This window comes from Limanda limanda, chromosome 11 (genome assembly GCF_963576545.1).
Source record: "Limanda limanda chromosome 11, fLimLim1.1, whole genome shotgun sequence".
Taxonomy (NCBI): domain Eukaryota; kingdom Metazoa; phylum Chordata; class Actinopteri; order Pleuronectiformes; family Pleuronectidae; genus Limanda; species Limanda limanda.
In genome coordinates, this window is record NC_083646.1 from 10179815 (window position 1) to 10198139 (window position 18325).

At 42.1% G+C, this 18325-nt stretch overlaps 1 protein-coding gene across 1 annotated transcript; it reads left to right on the forward strand.

Annotated features, from left to right (window-relative positions):
• Window positions 1–5102: 5102 nt before the first annotated feature.
• On the forward strand, window positions 5103–17485 carry g6fl (g6f-like). The gene is made up of 11 exons (XM_061081795.1): window positions 5103–5721; window positions 7139–7471; window positions 7692–7958; window positions 8279–8314; window positions 8669–9001; window positions 11445–11699; window positions 15013–15132; window positions 15342–15415; window positions 16454–16480; window positions 16816–16862; window positions 17175–17485. Exons 1-11 carry the CDS (start codon window positions 5103–5105, stop codon window positions 17194–17196), a joined length of 2133 nt encoding a protein of 710 aa, XP_060937778.1. The 3' UTR covers window positions 17197–17485.
• Window positions 17486–18325: the final 840 nt, after the last annotated feature.

Sequence of the window (18325 nt, forward strand, 5' to 3'; positions counted from 1 at the left end):
TGTGTGTGTGTGTGTGTGTGTGTGTGTGTGTGTGTGTGTGTGTGTGTGTGTGTGTGTGAGTGTGTGTATGATGATGTCATCAGCCTGAGAAGCGTCACAGCCCCGCTTCCCCACCACCCAAAAAAAAAAACACTGTCAGGACCAGCTCCAGCAGGGAGGGGCTTCTGGGAAACAACTTGTTGAAAGAGACCCCCCCCAGCCCCCCCCTGGGTTTTTAAAACACAACCTGCTCCTCGATGGCATCCTAAGCGCACAGCAGGTTTCACTTTGAAGATTTTTTTGTCATGAAATGGATTGAAAACACAGAATCGAAGGCAAAGATTCATATCCAGGAAAAAATGACCTACTTTTGTTATCCAGCCGCTGAGAAGTTAAGTCTGTTACAGCGAAGTCCTCTGTGGGGAATGTTGTTGTGCTGGGGCTGAACTTAAATTAGCAATAATAATAATAACAACAAATCATATCTTTATTTATGTAGCACTTCTCAAAACAAATGAATATATATATAACAGAATGAATAAAAACCCTACAATCCATGCAAGACAAGAATACAAACTGGAAGAAGGTCAAATCCAGGAGTGCAGTGCTGTAAAAGTACATTTTAAACTTTGGTTTCAAACTTTAAAAAAAAGTCCAAACCAACAAAGTTTCTAATATCACCAACTGTTTTTTTACAGTCTATGAATGCGTAGAAAGAGATGATTCTTACGCCCTCTGCTGGTTGTTTCCGCACACAGAATCTTAGAAGAGCTCATAGAAACAGCACATCCCCCAAATCAATCAACATTCATTAATGAACGGCAAATTGTTAATATAGTGTCAGTCAGCAGAATCAAACCGAGAATAATCAGCTCCTCGTATCTATTTGCAGACTCCAGCCGACTCTGCTGATGAGCTCCCACCACCCAGCCCCCACCCTACCTCCTCATCCTTGTTCAGAATAACTTCCAATTCATTTTGTGCCATTTTTCCTCTGAAGCTGGGAGCAAACATAGCAGAGGCATTATCTGGTTTAGGTCTAATCCCTATACCCAAGTGTTTTACAGCCAGTGTAATTACATCTCAGCGAGTCCCACAGTTTCAACCGTGCCGCTCCGCTTCTTCCCTTTCTGTTCCATTTTCAAAATTCTCCTCCAGCTTCACCCACTTATTTCCACACTCTGATTCTGGGGTGTGCAAATCCTGCAAGACACAAATGATGATCAGGGGTCAGACAAAGACAAGAGGAAAACGGCAGGTCTTACAAGAGGGTTTTATTTTCATTCCTCTTCCCTTGTCCCACTCATCGTAAATCCACATAAATGCATCTGCAGTGCAAACAAAGCAGCTACAGGTTTTTATTTCCATCTCTGCAGTGCCATTTTTGGATTTGCAGCCATCTTGTGGCCCTGTAGCTGAGTGCCTGAGCTCCAACATGTGTGCAGGGAGCCAGGGACCCCCCATACACACGGCTAAATCATAGGCCACGTATTCATGGCAGAGTGAGGAGCTTAAAAGAATGTGGCCACCAAATAGAGGATTTCATTCCTTCACACACTCATCCATTTTTCATACCCGTACCCAATCGACCTTCACAGCTACTACTTTACAGCTACCACCCACTTTACCCGCACAGTGCTTCGCCTCTTTTCTCCCTCGCCGTCTCACACCGCTTACACCTTCCCTTCATCTACACCTCACTTTCCTCCCTCTCTCCCTCCCTCTCTGCCTCTTCCCCGTGTCATTCGATTTGCTTTGTCCACTCGTCCTTCAGTCCTTGCTGCTATTCATCCCCGTCCTCCATCCCCGGGCTCTCGGGGGGTCTGTGGCAGTGATAATGAAGCACATAGTTAACAGATATTAGCTCATTGGCAGTGGATTCATTAGACAGAGCCAAGGCTTATGGTGATTATTTACCCGTAGAGGAGGGGCCACGGGATCAGTGGCACGCTCTGTGTCACCAGCCACAGGCCTCTTTGAAGTCACACTGTCTCTGCTCTCCTGCAACACTCTCGTACTTCTCCTCTCCACGGGTTTGTTCTCTCAGCCTGTTGGAGCACCTCTCCCTCCACATCTCTCCCTTCATGCTGCTCTCAGTTTTGTTTCTCCTTCCCTGTCATTACATACACCCACAATACATCGCTGCTTTCTCTCCATCTCCCTCCCTCTCTCTCTTTCTCTATCACTCTTCACCGCCCCCATTCACCCAATGGTAATTATGGAAAAATCTGTAATAGCGCTCAGAGGAGCTGATAATACCTTCAGCTTAATTAAAGACATTTACGGGATGTAAAGACAAGTAGCCGAGGGGTTACTGTGCACCCACACTTACCCAAAATTTTTATTTCTCGCCTTTTCATCTCCCTCAGTCCCCCGGCTTTCTGCTATTCATATAATTTTCTCCATTTCACACGCACAATGTGATACAGACATGAATACATGCTCTATGCTTTCGTCATAATGAATGTTAGGGTCAGGAGTTCTGTAACCAATTGCCCACAATTACAGCTCTAGAGTGTTTGTAATTTATCAGCCTCGTACACACACACACATGACAGCAAAACAGACAGTCCTTTCCTGCTGATTATCTCAGTGTTGGTTTTGCCACATCCTGTTGGGCTGAAGGATCTGCATCCAACTTGTTTACATGTCAGTCAGGGACACCAGTAATACCGCAGGAGAGCGAACAATACTTTGTGTTCTGCTGCGTACTTAGAAAGGTCACAGTGTTGGAGACAGCTGCTGCAGAGAAAGTGTTTTGCTTCCTTGATTTAAATGTGTGATGGAGTCTGGTTTTCTCACCTTTGTTCTTGTATCTTCGTTTGCGGTGCATTCCTCTCGAAGTGACATCACAGGTATGAAACGCTTTTTCCATTTTTTTGAGATGGTCTCTGCTCTTGCTGGGAGAAGGGAGCCTACGATTCCCAACTATTACATCACTTTTTGATTAGCGAACATGAATAGAGCTGTTTCTTTAAATTAAACGATAAGTCATGCAGAGAGTTACATCAAATTCAGGGGGAGCTCAAAGACGACTTGTGTTTTCTTTCGAGTTTTGCTCTTCTCTTGTTTCCCCAGTGTAATTCTTCCTCCTCTCAATACTGGCTGCAATAGCATTATTGCATCTAAAGCATATGATGTTTGAGTCGTCAGTATTTGGTAAATCAATCTTTCAAAGTAAAAGCAGTTTTCACAAGAAAATTCTCCTTTTCTTGTTACTTTCCATCTGGTGCAACTCAGCGAGGACATGCTGTGCAGGGAAATAGAAAGAAGGAATTTGGCCCTAAAAAGAAAGAAAGTTATCGATTTGATTAAACTCACTCTGAATGTTTAAGCAACAAATTAGCCTTAGCTGAACTCTAGAGGACATTTTTACATATATATAGAACCGTATAGGACTTTGGATTTAGTCTCACATCGTTAGGGCTTCAGCACCAGAATGTCAGGTTTTTTATTTCCCCTGTCTTTCAATGCTTGTTTTAGAGGGAAGGACATCGATTCAGCCAACACGTAAAAATAAAAAAAACCCTCTCAAAGCCACACCCTAAACTCAACAGGCAATCCGCCATTTTTAATTCATTGTCCAGATTTGAGCAGTTTATTTGATTTCCCAATGCTCTTTAGTTTGACAAAATCCTCCACAGGGAGTTAATCCGATCCACTTCAAATTATGTCAGACTAGTCTTAAGACTTTGATCATTTTAAATTCACGAAGCTTTTTCATTTTTGTTGAACAGCAGCTCTGTGGCTTCTTCAATGAAACAGGAAGGACTTTAATACAGGCCTGTACCTGGATTAGAAAGTGAATTATGTGTAAATATGACCATTGTTTACTTTAGGCCATGTAGTGCATGGTCCAATATGCTTGAGTATTTTCTCAAATAATTCTGCAGCTTGTAAGGAGAGGGTTTTATTCCATTCCTTTGGATTTGTTTTTTATGCTTCGCGCTCACAAAACTCACAAAAGAGAGTTTGTTGCCATGGACAGAAAACTTATGAATGAACCTTTGGTTTGTGTACACCTCAGAGGATCCACTGTTTTTTAATTCTTTCTTTTCACATAGCCGTCCATCACAGTGTGGAAAAATTCTTCGCTGTTTAGGGTTTTACCGAATAAAAAAAACATTCAATGAGTTTCACTTCCTGCAATAAAATTACTTTAATATTCCTGCAGTTAGCTACAAGGTTCAGTGTTGTTTTCTTTTAAAAAGATGGGTTAAGGTGTATATTCTGTGTGAGTAAAAGTCTTCACTGTAGGGCTGCACCAATTGTTTTACCGATAATATATCGATAATTTTTTCCAATTGATCAAAACATTTTTTTTTTAACTTCTGTCATTTCATTATTTTATCATCTTCTCTTTAATACAAACAAATATGACAAAAAACAAAGAATAGCCCAGTCTTAACTGCTAATCTGCCTTTTACAGTTCCATAACTCTCCAAAATAAAATGAGTGCAAGAGCTTGTTCCATTCAAGTAAAAGGAATATATCAATCTATAAAGTTGTCCAACAACAAAATAAATGAAAGCCGGTCTCTGACTATAAATTCGCACATTTTATCTCAGGGGTATTCAATGAAAATTCAAAGAGGTCCAGTTAGAGAGTATTTCCCCAAGCAAAGGTCCAAAACATCATGACGTCTAACATGCGTTATGATTCAGTGCCATATATTTTGAAGTAGCCTGGAAGGTGTATCAATGTCTGTATGAAGTCAAAAACTGATTATAAAGGAAGTACAATTCAATGTTATTTCAACAAAGTAAGAAATAGAGGTAGATATTATCTTATGTATTATATCTATATATTTATAATAAACATGCACATTATTTACATATTCACAATGAGACACTGTGTCATCTCCACTTTGTACATTAAAAATGATACAGTTCAAAGTGCCACATCAAAGGAATACAAGTTACCACCTGACACTTCTAAAGAGTTCTAGAAGGTTTGACTTTGATCTCCTGCCTTTGATGTAGATAATTGTAACAATCTGCAGGAGATTCTTCAGTTGCTTCCTGGAGCTTAAACAGAGCAGTAGCATTTTCTGACAAGAAACCGAACCACCACTTGAGACGCAGATTTCCCTCAATCGCAACAACAACTTCTAAAAACCGAGAATGAAGCAGAAATACTTTGTCAAGAGCCTCAGGAACAAACTCCGGAGCGCTGAAATCGAGATTAAAGCCCTTAAAGAAGAGCTCATACGGAAGGAGATGGTGAAAAGGCTAACTGAAACCAACACCAACATCTACTGCCTGGGCGCCCTCACCATGATGGCGAAGGAGCTGAAGACCTGTGAGGCCCAGTGTGATGCACTCAAGGCAAAGCACCACCTGGAGATGAGTCAGGTGGAAGACAGTTGGAGAAAGAAGGTGGAGGTTCTCCAGGAGGATAACACTGCTAAGAAGGAAATGGCATACGGGCTGACCAGCGAAAACAACAAGCTTAAAGATGAGGTTCGACAGAAGGACAAATTCATACTGAAGGTTTTGGACCAAAAGCACGCTGAATCCATCGCTTTCTTCAAATGCGTCATCGCCCTCATTGTAAAGGAGAAGGAGCTGAAGAGCTGTGAGACCCAGTGCGATGCAATGAAGGCAAGTCACCTCGTGGTGCTCCCTCAGTTGGAAGAGACCTGGAGAGAGGAGGTGGAGGATGTCAGAGCTGAAGATGTGGCTCTGGAGGACGAGGTCACTCTGCTGAACGAAGAACACCCTGAGCTCACGCAGAAAGACAGTGAGCCACAGTCGGAGATGGAAACTGTGAATGAGGACGAGCAAGAGGTGAACGAGACTAAACCTCAGGAGCAGAAAAAGAGACAAAGAAAGAAGTTTTGGAAGATGCTCTTTGATGACTGAGATTGGCCCTCATAGATGTTGAATAGATGTTGAATGCACTAATTGTAAGTCACTAAGGATAGAAGCATCTGCCAAATTACATGTAATGTAATATATAATGTAATGTAACGTAATGTTCAGGGTCACAGTAAAATATAAAAATAAAAAAATGAATAAAATTATTACAACCATATAAAACTTTGGGTGAATCCATGCTTTGATTAGAGCTACCTTCCATACCACGCCTCGTCCCAGCCCTACTTCCCTTTTCAAAATATTAAGGTACAGGAATCTCAAATAAGCCAAATACCAAAAAAGAAGTTTTGTGGATCAACTATCATCCAGGCAGCAGAATTCTTCATGTCAGACGGAGCCATTAGACACTTGAGTTCAAGTTAGGCGGCCGATTTAGGTGTGAGTGGAAACAGCAAGAGTGGCTCTTCTAAAGCTCACCAATGAACACGTGTTGTTCATCTGTCCAAACACTTAAGTTTAAAAATGACAAAATGCCTGAGCCGGCTGCCGGGCAGAAAGTAGAATACACTTGATTGACGGTTTACTAGGTACACAAGTTAGAACTAAAACATTTCTGGCGTGTACACAAGCTGAAGTTGAAGAGAAAAGGTATAAAAATATAAGGACCATTGGTTAACACCAGTTTATAAGTCTTCTCTCGGATAAAGCTTGGAAAAACGAGGCCCCCTCTCCCCAGTTCAGTTCCTGGGTTTCTAGATGCCTGTACCATCATGATGATGCTGCTTGATTCCATAGACATCAGACAATTGGGATGACAAACGATAACTCTTCATTTGCATAACTTCACACTCCATCAAATAAAAATAAACAGTTCCCAACACTTTTTTCTCTGAACTATCTTTTTAACCAAATCACACACATTGAGTCTATTTTAAGTGATCTCCTTTTGATAGCTAATATAATAGGACATGTGTATTTTGGCTGATCCTCCCTGAAACACGTTGGAGACCCCCTGCAGACCCCCTTGCCCCTCCAACGTTCTGTGGTTTTCATTATACTGTGGCACTCTGCCAAAAATAATGCCATAAATTACATTTTTTACTTCAAAAATGAAAGTTTACTTCACTTTTCAACTTTCCTTCACAGTGAAACTGTTTTAATAGCGCTTTGATGCCAGTACAAACAGGAGGAACAATTATAATGACCAAAAACTTCTTCAATACATATCTGTGATTATTGTTTTAAGACAGATTTGAAAACATAAACCTATAGACAACCTCTAGACCTCTAGTGAATAATTCCCTCTCTATCATTCTTAAATTGTGTTTACTCTCTGTCAGACTGGGACGATGTCGTGGTGGCCAGAGAAGGTTCATCCACCACGTTGGTCTGTGCTTATCCAGCGTTGAGAAGTCCCTTCACCTTTAACTGGATTGCAAAGTCACTCGGTGCGGATGAATGGAAACTGGTTCTATCAGCTGAAAAGGGGAAGGAGTTCTTTGGAAGTGCCTGGAAGGCATCAATGCAATTGACTGACCCCAACTTTCAAGACACTGGGGTTTTCTCACTGTTTTTCTCCCCCACAATGGAGGACATAGGCCTCTACTCATGCTCGATAAGGCAGCAAGAAAGGATACTGAAGGAGAGAATTATCCTTTTAGCTATCCTTACAGGTAAAAAAACATATATAATACATACATTATATATGATTATTCATACAAATAATAATCTTTACCTTTCAAACATTTTTTCAGAATTCTAGAATTTTCAATCATTATGGAGGTCTAGTTTGTCCAATTTATGTGAGCGTTTCACTGTTTTAGTGTTAATAAAATATTTAATTATTCTCAATTTCTCCCACCACTTATTTCCTGTGTCCGCCCTCCTCTCCAGTCACTGTCCTCCCCTCTCCGATCATTCCTGTGCACAGCACCCTGCGAATGAATGCCAGGGTCACTCCAGAAAATGCCGTAGACAAAATCACCTGGACATCACCGGAGGGCGTTACCATAAAGAGCGAGAAAACAACAAACAGGGAAACAGAGGCCAAACTGCCACTGGTCCGGTACACGGACAACGGAGTCTACGTCTGCACGGTTCACCCTTGGGGAAAGAGCAGCAGCCCAATTTTCCCCTTCAGTGTGAACGTGACCATTACTGGTGAGCTGCACTTGAAGAAGAGAAATGAAGGAGCACCGAGGAACAGAAAACACATGTTGTTGCTTTTGTCGATGGTGTGAGTGGGCATCAGTGCCAGAAAAGTGCAGCTGCATTATTTATTTAAACATTCTGTAGCTACTCTTCTTCAAAGTATTTACTTCTGTAGACCAGTTTCGAGATTCAAAAGTTAGATCTGCTCTCAAACCCATCACATCCTTCCGTGAATATTATAGTTGCTACATTTATGTTTTATTCATTATTTGCTTTTTTGGTTTCTGTTCTTTTTTTTCACATTTTCCTCCCTTCCCTTGTCTCCGCAGCTAACAGACAGGCCTTGTTCACTGATATCGAATATGGTGAGTGACTTTGTAACACAAACAGTCTCAAAGTCTTGTGTCAGCAGCTTGGTAATCATGCAGAGCCGAATGCAAGACCAAGTGACAAAGTAACTCTCAGCATATAAGAACATAATCCCTATTGTTGTTGGAATCCCCCCCACCACCACCCCCATCTCATTTTCCATACTCTCTATTCTGTTTACGCTGTCTTCGCCTCACTTTTCATTCCCCCTCTTTATATTTATGAATTCCCCCTTTTTATGTGTTTTTTTCCCCCTGTTGTATCTTCATATCTGCGTACTCCTCTATATGGTTCTGTCCCGATTGTTCTACCATTCTCCTTTGTCCTCCCTCTTCCCTCCATTCCTACAGGCGAGGAAATCTTCACTGCCACACAGGTTCAGAGGCCCTTGCTCCTGAAATGTCCTGGTGGTAAGGGGGACTTGGTCAAGCTGCAGTGGAAATCCACAGACAAGAGGACTAACGGAATGAAGGGGGTGATGCTGTATGATCGCTGGAGGGGCACCACCACGTCGCCCCAGCCTAGTCCGAGAGTCGAGTTGGCCGGCCCACCCTATAACGCAGAGGCTGGGAGCTTCGCCATACGACTCACGCCCGAGCTCAATGATGGCGGCCTCTACGTCTGTGAGGTGCACCTCAATGACAAGATCACCATCCAAAGCACCAGGGTGACCGTAATGAAAGGTAAACATCAGGAGGAGCGGGCAGAACATTAGTGGGAGGTGGTAGGGAGCAGGGTGGATTCATTAAGCGGTATTAGTTTCATCATAATCTTGTGTTTGTGTTATATAAGATGTGGGGGGTGTTATGTAATATACCTGTGATGAAAGGGGAAAATAACCAGATGGATGGCATTAGTCATTAGGAGCCCCATATTATTTTGGGCACAGACTCTACTGCTCTGCAAACTTTGCTGTATTGAACACTTTCCTAATGAAAAGAAGATGATCCTATTTGATGTTTTGAACTGAAAATATTCCTCTTATTCAAAGAGTTTTCACAGGGTTCTGTACTTTCTCCTGTAGTTTCTAAACTCACTTATCCAATTTTTAACCATAATTTGTCATTTGTGTGTAGAATATTTGAAGTACTACTTCAATTTTTTTTAATTCCGCTGTTATGAGAAGATGTGGCCTCAACCACCTATCGTTTTTAAGAAGACATTTCTTAAGAATTTCTTCTTAACAAGTTTTTCAAAGATTCTGACATTCACCAATATTTTCATATCTGGGATTCGTTCTTACGTAAGAACAGAATCTGCACACACTGCAGAGCACACTGACTGAGAGGCTTGTGCAAAATAATCAGGGATTATATGTTTTCTTAAATTGTAGAGTTTTATAGAAGCATTTAAACTACTGTGACCTTTTTATTATTTATAATATTTTGCTGGTGTTAAATTTTGCAATTTAAGAACACGTCCTGACTCTTTTTTTGACATATATCTGCAGATATTGGTGAATGAGGCTCCCTGACAGCACTCTTGTGTCTGGCAACAGTCAAGACGTGACGATAAAGATTTGCAAAAAGCTAACCTGGCTTTCAAAAATACACATAGCTTGAGCACCTGTAAAGTTCTCTTTAATCTGTGCAGATGCACTCGTGGTTTAGGGGGATTAAAGTGCATGAAGAGCTTTGGTTGAGCAACAGTCGGTGTTTGATGATGTTCTTTTTTGATGTTTGCTTGCCAACACATGCTTGCAGCACATAACTTTTTGCTTATGACTCATGATTAGAGCCCATCCAGTCTTATCGACCTCTCAAAGCTCTTTACAGTACAAGTTTATTTTTCTGATTCATGCACAAATTCTTAGAATTTTCAATAGCACCATGCATACAATACACACAATCTAGGGTTCAGTATCTAGCCCAAGGACATTTGGAAATGCAGACAGGTGGAGCTAGCAATCTTCTGATTCGGGGATGACCCTCTTCTACTCCTGAGCCACAACCGCCCACTTCATGATTATAATTAAGAAAGGAAATATAATGTGTCAGGTCATATACGATCACCCTTCTCGCTTTACACAAGACAATGAAAAAGAACATGTTTTATAAAATGTCCCACAGTTGCTTTGAGCCGACAGCGTTAACAAGCGGAGGACCCACGTTTGGAGGCATTTCGTCATTTATTTGCACTGCTCACGTGTTCTTGAGCAAGACACTGACTTCTCGCCAGCTGCCGGTGGATTATTCTCACGGATCATTTGCTCTGATTTATTCATGCTAAACAAAACGAGAATTTCCCACAGCCATTGACAAAATGTCAAATTATGAAATGAAGACATTTACAATATTGCTCTTGAAATGGAACATTTGCTCAATTCATAAATTGAAAAAGGCACCTGTTGATTTTTATGAGTCAGCCTTGGGGAGGTTTCACCAATCGCATTTGCACCTACACACACACACACTCATACATTGCCCTGTCATGGCGGCCTTGGAAGGCTTTACTAATCACAGTCCCAGTGGCATCCATCACAGCTGCCCAGACATGACCAGCCGATCCATCACTGTCACTGTCACCCTGCTTCACACATCTGCATCCCTACACACACACACACACACACACACACACACACGAACATCCACCCACGCACCAATCATGTGACGCATATATTTTTACCCCACCTCATTATAAGTATCATTATGTATGATTATACCTGCTACCCTCCCACCAAGGCTGTGGGTGGCCCACACTGATCACACTAATCAAGGTTGAAATGATTGTGTTTTTATGTGTGCCTGTGGGTCTGTGGAGCTTGATTACACCCAGATGGATTCTCATTTCAGTTTGATGAGACACTAAGCATCAGTCACAGTCAACCAATGCATTAGCTGCAAATCACTTTTAATGAATATATATTATTTTGACCCCCTCCCTGAAATGTTCTTTGTTTTTCATATCACTTTCCCCTTTACCCCACGGGTAATGCATTACTCTCTATCTGTCCTTGGCCTTTTCCGTATTCACACACTACCCTTTCACTCCCTTTCTCATCCTGACCCATTCATTTCTCTCCCCTCCTCTCTCGTCTTCTTCACTCACACGTCCTTCCGTCGGTTTCTCTTCGTATGTTCATCAGTATCCCTCACTATCCTCCCCCTCCCCCTCTTACCATCACAGTTAAAACCAAACGTTCATCCTCAAAGCTGGAGTTGATCTGCCTGTACTCAGAGCGCTCCCAGGTCCAGACCGTCAAGTGGAACCACCAGAACACCAACCGCCAGCTGCAAATGTCAACCAGCAGCCTGGGCCAGATCACCACCACTGTGCCCTTACCAATCACCCCCGACACAGCTGGAACCTACACCTGCACCCTGACGCTGAGTAATGGGCAGACCATCTTGGCCACGCAAGCTGTCACGCTGCCCCCTGAAGGTGAGTTGGATGGTATGGCATCACAAAACACATGTCTATTTTCTGATTCTCTTCATCAACAGAATAATGTGTTGCCCGCACAGGAGTCCTGGCAGACTCCCTGTCAGCTCCGTGTAGATAATGAACCATAAATGTGGATGATTGTCGGATATGTACTCCGCGAAGAGTTCTACGGTGCATTCAAGCCAACCGCAGGTCAATTCCCAGATGTTTACCGAGGCGAAAGCTCCTGACAGATACCAAATGTTATGCTTTCTTATTGTAATTAAAGTGCTCACATGTCAAGTCCTCCAGAAGGTTCGGGTTTACTGATAATATCTGCAGAGTAACTCAGTCCATATATATATATATATATGCAAGTTTTTATAAAACTCCACCACAGCTTTAATCCACCACTTCTTCATCTATAAAATATCAAATATAAGTGCTATCGTTTTTCTCATCACACTCACCCTGCTGTTATGCACATATGAGAAGACAAGACCTCAGGACATCTCCCCGCACAAAAACTAAATTATTCAGGCTTATTGTATCAGGGGCTGTGGGGGAGCACAGGAGGATGTGACAGCTGAATGGATCCCTTAGCCGAGATGAGTTCACTCCCCATACCCTAATGCATCACTTGAGCTGAGGGGCTCGGAGCTCATCATGATGCTCGCGGATGCAACGGCCAGGAGAGGGATGGGCGTGGAGGAGAGAGAGAAAGAGGGCGATAAAGACAAAGAGAGGGAAAGAGGGAGAAAGAGTTTTCTCTGATTGGAAAGGTTGGATTAGAGAAAAAAGATGAATCTATCGTGAGTGACAAGTGTTGCACTTGTCCGATGTGTCGTGAGGAATTTAGACGAAACAGTTCAATAGATTTAAGTGTGGGGTGACCTCCATCTTTCAGTGCATAGAAATTCTAGGTTGATGATGAAACGTTTGTCTGTTAAAGGTTTAAAAAGAGTTGTTCTGGGTGACAAGGCTGCATCCAGGGACAGTGGGATCTTGAACATGTAAAGCTTTAAGAGAAAACTGAAACGTCTTGGTTCACTGGAAATAAGTCACTGATACAACAAGTGATAATTTCCTCCATGAAATAGGTTGTGTTTTCACCCCTGTCTGTTTATTGTTTGTTGGTTGGTTAGTTTAAAGGCAAGATCACACAACAACAACAACACCGGGACGTATTTCTTTTCTTTTCGTTTTCCGTTTTCTTCATTATCGTCTTTCACATGTTTGAAGTGAGATCCCCCCCCCCTCTGCTTGCGGTGAATCCAGCGGGGATCCCCTGCTGTGTTCTCCCACTGACTTCTCCTGGTTTCCTATGGACTTTATACAAGCAGGCCTGCAGTGAAAGTCTTTCTTTACCATTGTGAGAACAGGCTCTTTTCAACATTTTCATCGATTCCTCAGAAAAGGATTCTCGGCTCTTGATGAAAAATTCAGACATTTTTAAGGGAACTGATATTTGGTGCAGATCCAAATAATATTCCGGATCTAGTGAATTCAAATGTGGTTTCATAAGGATTGCGCTCTACTGGGAGTCATTCTAGTTTTACAATATATATACTGTGCTGTAAGACAAATCTCAAAAAAAGCACCAGCAGTTAAATCAACACTGCATAATTACATTTCTTTCATTGATGGCACAGTTCAGAGAATACTAAATTGAAGCGATGGTTGTGTTCTGCGGCACAAGAATACTTCAAATGTCAGTGGTGTTCTGCAATCATTTTCTACCCCCGAGTCGGCCCATTGTTTGCAAAGCTTTCTAGCACTTCTTTGGTCTGCCACTTATCAGCCACACTCCCCGGCGATCGCACCGATACAAATCAACACCAGCTACCTCATTTAAGATGAAAGAGATGAGGTGGAGAAGAAGAAGTGGCAAAAGAGAGATGGAAAGGGAGAGATGATGGAGCGAGAGAGAGATGAGACGTGGTGGTGAGAAACTGGGCGAATTTATGCCTCACTTCACTGCACTCGATTACCATAATTCATGCGTTAAAGTTGGCATGGAGAACAGTGCGGGTCAGTCTCCGGGTCAACACTCACTGCTACATTCCATTAGCAACCTCTACACACACACTCGCCAATCAATTACCTCACACAGCACATAATGATTGATTATTTTGAAGCTGGCTAAAAGCTGTAACACCAAGGCTAAGGTGAAGCCCAGGGGATAATCCTTCAACAAACAACATTTGTGGAAAAGTTGATGAGTGTGTGTGTGTGTGTGTCTGTGTGTGTGTGTGTGTGTGTGTGTGTGTGTGTGTGTGTTTGTGTGTGTGTGTGTGTGTGTGTGAACTTTAGCAAGGTGTCTGCCCATCAAATTCCACACGGGGACACTGAATTGTTTAGAAATGAAAAGAACTGCGTAAGAAAGTCTGTTTTGGTCTTAGTTCTTTGTTTGCCTTCTTCTTTTGTAATTCAAAGCCGTGCGACACATCTGATAACTGTGTGCTCCGTGAACAGGCAGCGATGCAGCACTCGCTCAGGACACACACCACACTACAGCAGTCTCTGTGGAAACCAGCGCCTCCCTCCCTCCCCGATTCTCCCGTCGCCCTGTGGCTGTGTTTTACAAGACTGATGTCATCCTCGTTATGCAAACAAACCTGACAAGTCTGATCAGGAGCGTGTGCTCTTCCCACAAAATTTGACTTGCACTTCAGTGAGTTAATGGTTTGCTTAGGCACCGTGTTTGTCATGCTCGAGCCTTCGTTTTCTTTCCACTTGTTGTCCAGAGCGGCATGCACACAGTTTGGTTTAAAGACTGCAGTTGTTTGGGTGTGTGCAGGGATCTCTCAGGACTTTCTGTACAGTTCAAACATGAACTGGATATGTGAATATGCAAAGACTTAGATCAAACTACCCCCTGTATGACTCTGACATTTACTGAGGCTCTGTGTAATAACCTGACAGAATCTGGTCTCTTAGATTCTGCTGCATCTCTCCCCTTTTGTGCACGTTTGACATGTACAGAGTTTACAGTGTCCAGACTGAGGTTCTGTCAGTTTGACGTCTATTGAGCTGTTGCAGAGACGCCTCACTGTGTCTGCCGGAGCCTGGATCTCCTCGCCCTCCTCCGGCCCGTGACTGACATGCGGCATGATGCAAATGTTTGTAATGTGTCGAGGAAATCTTAACTGTAACACATCTTATAATAGAAAAGGTGGCTCCCTCTTGACGTGGACAAAATGAGCAAACCGGAGAACAAAGGGCAAGAACCTATGTGCACAGTGCCCATGTGTTTCAAACATACACTTCCATAGCTCTGTGAGTTCTCATTAGCACTGGAAACATTCACGCTTTCTTTTCCTTTTTCTAGAGCCTGGTGTCACCGCCCCCTCCATGCTCCCTTCTCTCTCTGCTTTATTACTCCTGGTGCCCCTGGTTGCTGCGGCTGTTGGTGTGTTGCTATGGAGACAGAAACAAATTTCTCATCGTGGTGAGTCTTCCGGCGTTTTCTCTCTCTTTCTTTTTTTGACAGCTTTCCATGTTCTGTCCATCTTCGGGCCCTATCGGCTGCCTCTGAGTGATGCGGGCCGTGACATCCTCTGGGGTCTCTGTAATGAATCTGCCTCCACCTCCCTCCCCGTGCAGCTGATTGTGTGTGTCAGACTTTACTGGTGACTATCTCTCTGTGCTCTGTGCTAGATATCGAGTATTCGCTGTCTGTCCAGTCGGGTGAAGTAGAAAACGTCTATGAGAATCCTGATGATATCAGACAGGTACATCATATAAATAGTGAATTTCCCCTCCTCATCTTCCTCTTGTTCCCCTCACCTGTTGTGCCTTGTCACTAGGGTTGCAAAATTCCGGGAATATTCAAAGTTGGTAAACTTTCCATGGGAATTAACGGGAATATACGGGAATTAACGGGAATTAACGGGAATAAACTGGAAATGTTGTGTGCTATTTATACTAACTGTATTTACCTTGTCATATACAGACATAAATATAAACATTTTGTTGTGTCGTAGGCTGATTTGAGCTCTGAGGAAACTTTGGGCACTTGACTATATGCTTCTGCATCGTTGTGTCATTCTTAACATAGGTCTTTGCACAGTATTTGCAAATGTACACAGCCTTTCCTCCTACATTGGATGGGGTGAAATGTCTCCACACATGAGATAGTGCACGTGGCATTGTTCTGTAGAATAAGATGAGAAAAAAGTTTGTAAAAAAACACTAATGCAATGCCAGAGATATAAATAGTTAGCCAAACAATTGAAATCGTCTGTAAAAATATTTTACAATTGATGGATAAATTAATGGAAATAGGCTAGATGAACAGATGAACAATCCTCAATCAGCATGCTAATATATTGTCCCCAGAAATATCATCGAAACTTACCTGACTAGTCCTGCACACTACAGCAGGCCTCAACAGCCCTGCTGTAGTGTACAGGATGCTGGGAGTTATCTGTGCATGTGATGGAAGAATGCACAGTGGAGGGTTGAAACTCAACGTGCAGCGTGTGCTGCATTCCATACATCTTTAAAATATAGTTTTGAATGATGTTTTTATTGCTCAGCGTTTAATTTGCATAGTTTTTTTTTTTCAAAATTCCCAAAATTCCCGGGCTTAATATTCCCGTGGAAATTTACCGTCAGCCCCTTTGCAACCCTACTTGTCACTGTAATAAACTATTCAATTTTTGCTTTCCTCCTCCTTCGTCTTTTCCCTCTGATTCACACTATCACTCCTTCTCTGTCATTTGCTGCTCATTAAACCTCTTCTTCGCTCTCACCTCCCTTCCCAGCAGGGTCCTGCCCTGGACTCGGTCTACATGGTGAGTTATTGTACACACACACACACAAACACACGATTGGTACATACAATATTCCAATTCATACAGACTCTCACAATCCAAAGGCCCTCGTTCCCACTCTCCTGAAGCTGTCAGCAGATCAGTCTTACTTCACACCCACAATCTGCTCCTCCAATCCGTCACCTCTCTCAGTTGCCTATCAACAGTCACCCTTACATTAGTGGTATTAACAAATCAATCCCATTACACAATAGTGGGACGTAAATCTGGCCTCAGCGCCATGCATCTGTCTCTTTATCCTCCTCCTCATTGTCCCACTCCATGTCTCTCCCCCCTTTTTATCATCTTCATGCCAGGATTTGAAGCCTAGAGGAGAGGATGATGTCTATAAGGAACTGGAGCGGTAAGCAAGAAAAGCTTTGCATCACCTGTGAGCTTCTGCATTCTGAACCGTGTGTGTGTGTAAATTTGGTTTGCACTGTCAGTCAATTGCCCCTGAACATTCTCCTCACGCTCACCAATCACACCGGCCTGAACGTCACCCTGGCACTGGGGCATGATATCAAGCCACGTGCTGACAGGCATTCGCTCCATCGCCCATGTGCTGTGGCTGCATGGGCTGTTTGTGTGTTTGCCGTTTAAGGAAAAATGAAACAGACTGGAGGATGGGAGATTTTCTTTTTTGCTCGAGTTTGTCTTTGTGCTCTGTTTTCAGATATGAGCAGTGTCAGAGCTGATCACCTATACCCACATCTCATCCTCATCCAGCTGTCACATCTGCTCAGCTCCCATCTGCAACAGAAGTGCTTCATAAACAAAAGAAACAACTCAATGTCTGAGTTGGGATTTATAATAACAAAAAAAACTTCAGTGCTTCAGGGAAATGCATCTCAATTGTTGCCGCAGTGCTTTTTCTTTTATTACAGATTATTGTATTCTCACGTATAGAGAAGAGGGATTTTCTTATAAGGGTGTAAAATTTGTTCACAATGTGTTTGTGTCATGTATGATATTGTCTTATTAACTTGGTTCCTTGACTCTTATTTTGATAATATTATGTTATTCTATTGTTATTTCTAGAGTTTAAAGTTGTTGGGGAAGTATTCAGAGACTTTGCTTTGTATAAGTAATAATACAAGACTATGAAAATACTTAAATGTCATTAATTCACAATCCTTAAGTAAGAGTACACAATAGGTAGAATGTTGCAGTAATAAGGTTTATTTTTCTTTTATTTGACATGGCAGGAAAAAAACGCATACAATTATATTAGCTGTGAACCCTGAAATGTGTGAAATAAAGTATTACAAAAATTGACAAAATGTATCAAGAACAACAACAACAACAATAATATTATCTTGATAGTGATTTGATTATTATGATGACTATGAATATTGTGATTATTATTATTATTACTTCTAGTAGTAGTAGAAGGAGTATTAAGACCATACCAAAATACAATAATCCATGTATTTTTTAAAACACAAGAGCAGAGGGCAGGAAAACCGTACCAAAGATGATCAACACAATTTTAATGAATGTAGAATTATCCAGTATTGTATTTAAGAACAGTATTCAAGTAAATATATTTAATTTCTACCACTGTATTTACGTATTATTAGGGCCCGAGCACCAACGGTTGGAGGCCCTATTGAAATTGAAAAGATTATTATTATTATTATTCAGGCAAATGCAGTGGCTTTCTGAGGGCTTCAACATGCTCAAAAATATTCTAAAGTTTGCAGTAAATTAGAAAGTGGTGAAAATTTACATATTCTGAAGTATTTGGAAATGGCTCAACAGCGCCACCTGGAACGCATCCCCAAGGGATCCCCTTGACCAATCTTCACCAAAATCAGAACATGT

Bases quoted from the DNA above. Each gene is read 5' to 3' on its own strand.
- g6fl (XM_061081795.1), top strand. From the start codon at position 5,103: ATGAAGCAGAAATACTTTGTCAAGAGCCTCAGGAACAAACTCCGGAGC. The intron at 5,722-7,138 runs GTGAGCCACAGT...ACTCTCTGTCAG, and splicing joins TGAGCTCACGCAGAAAGACA to ACTGGGACGATGTCGTGGTG. The intron at 15,133-15,341 runs GTGAGTCTTCCG...GCTCTGTGCTAG, and splicing joins GAAACAAATTTCTCATCGTG to ATATCGAGTATTCGCTGTCT.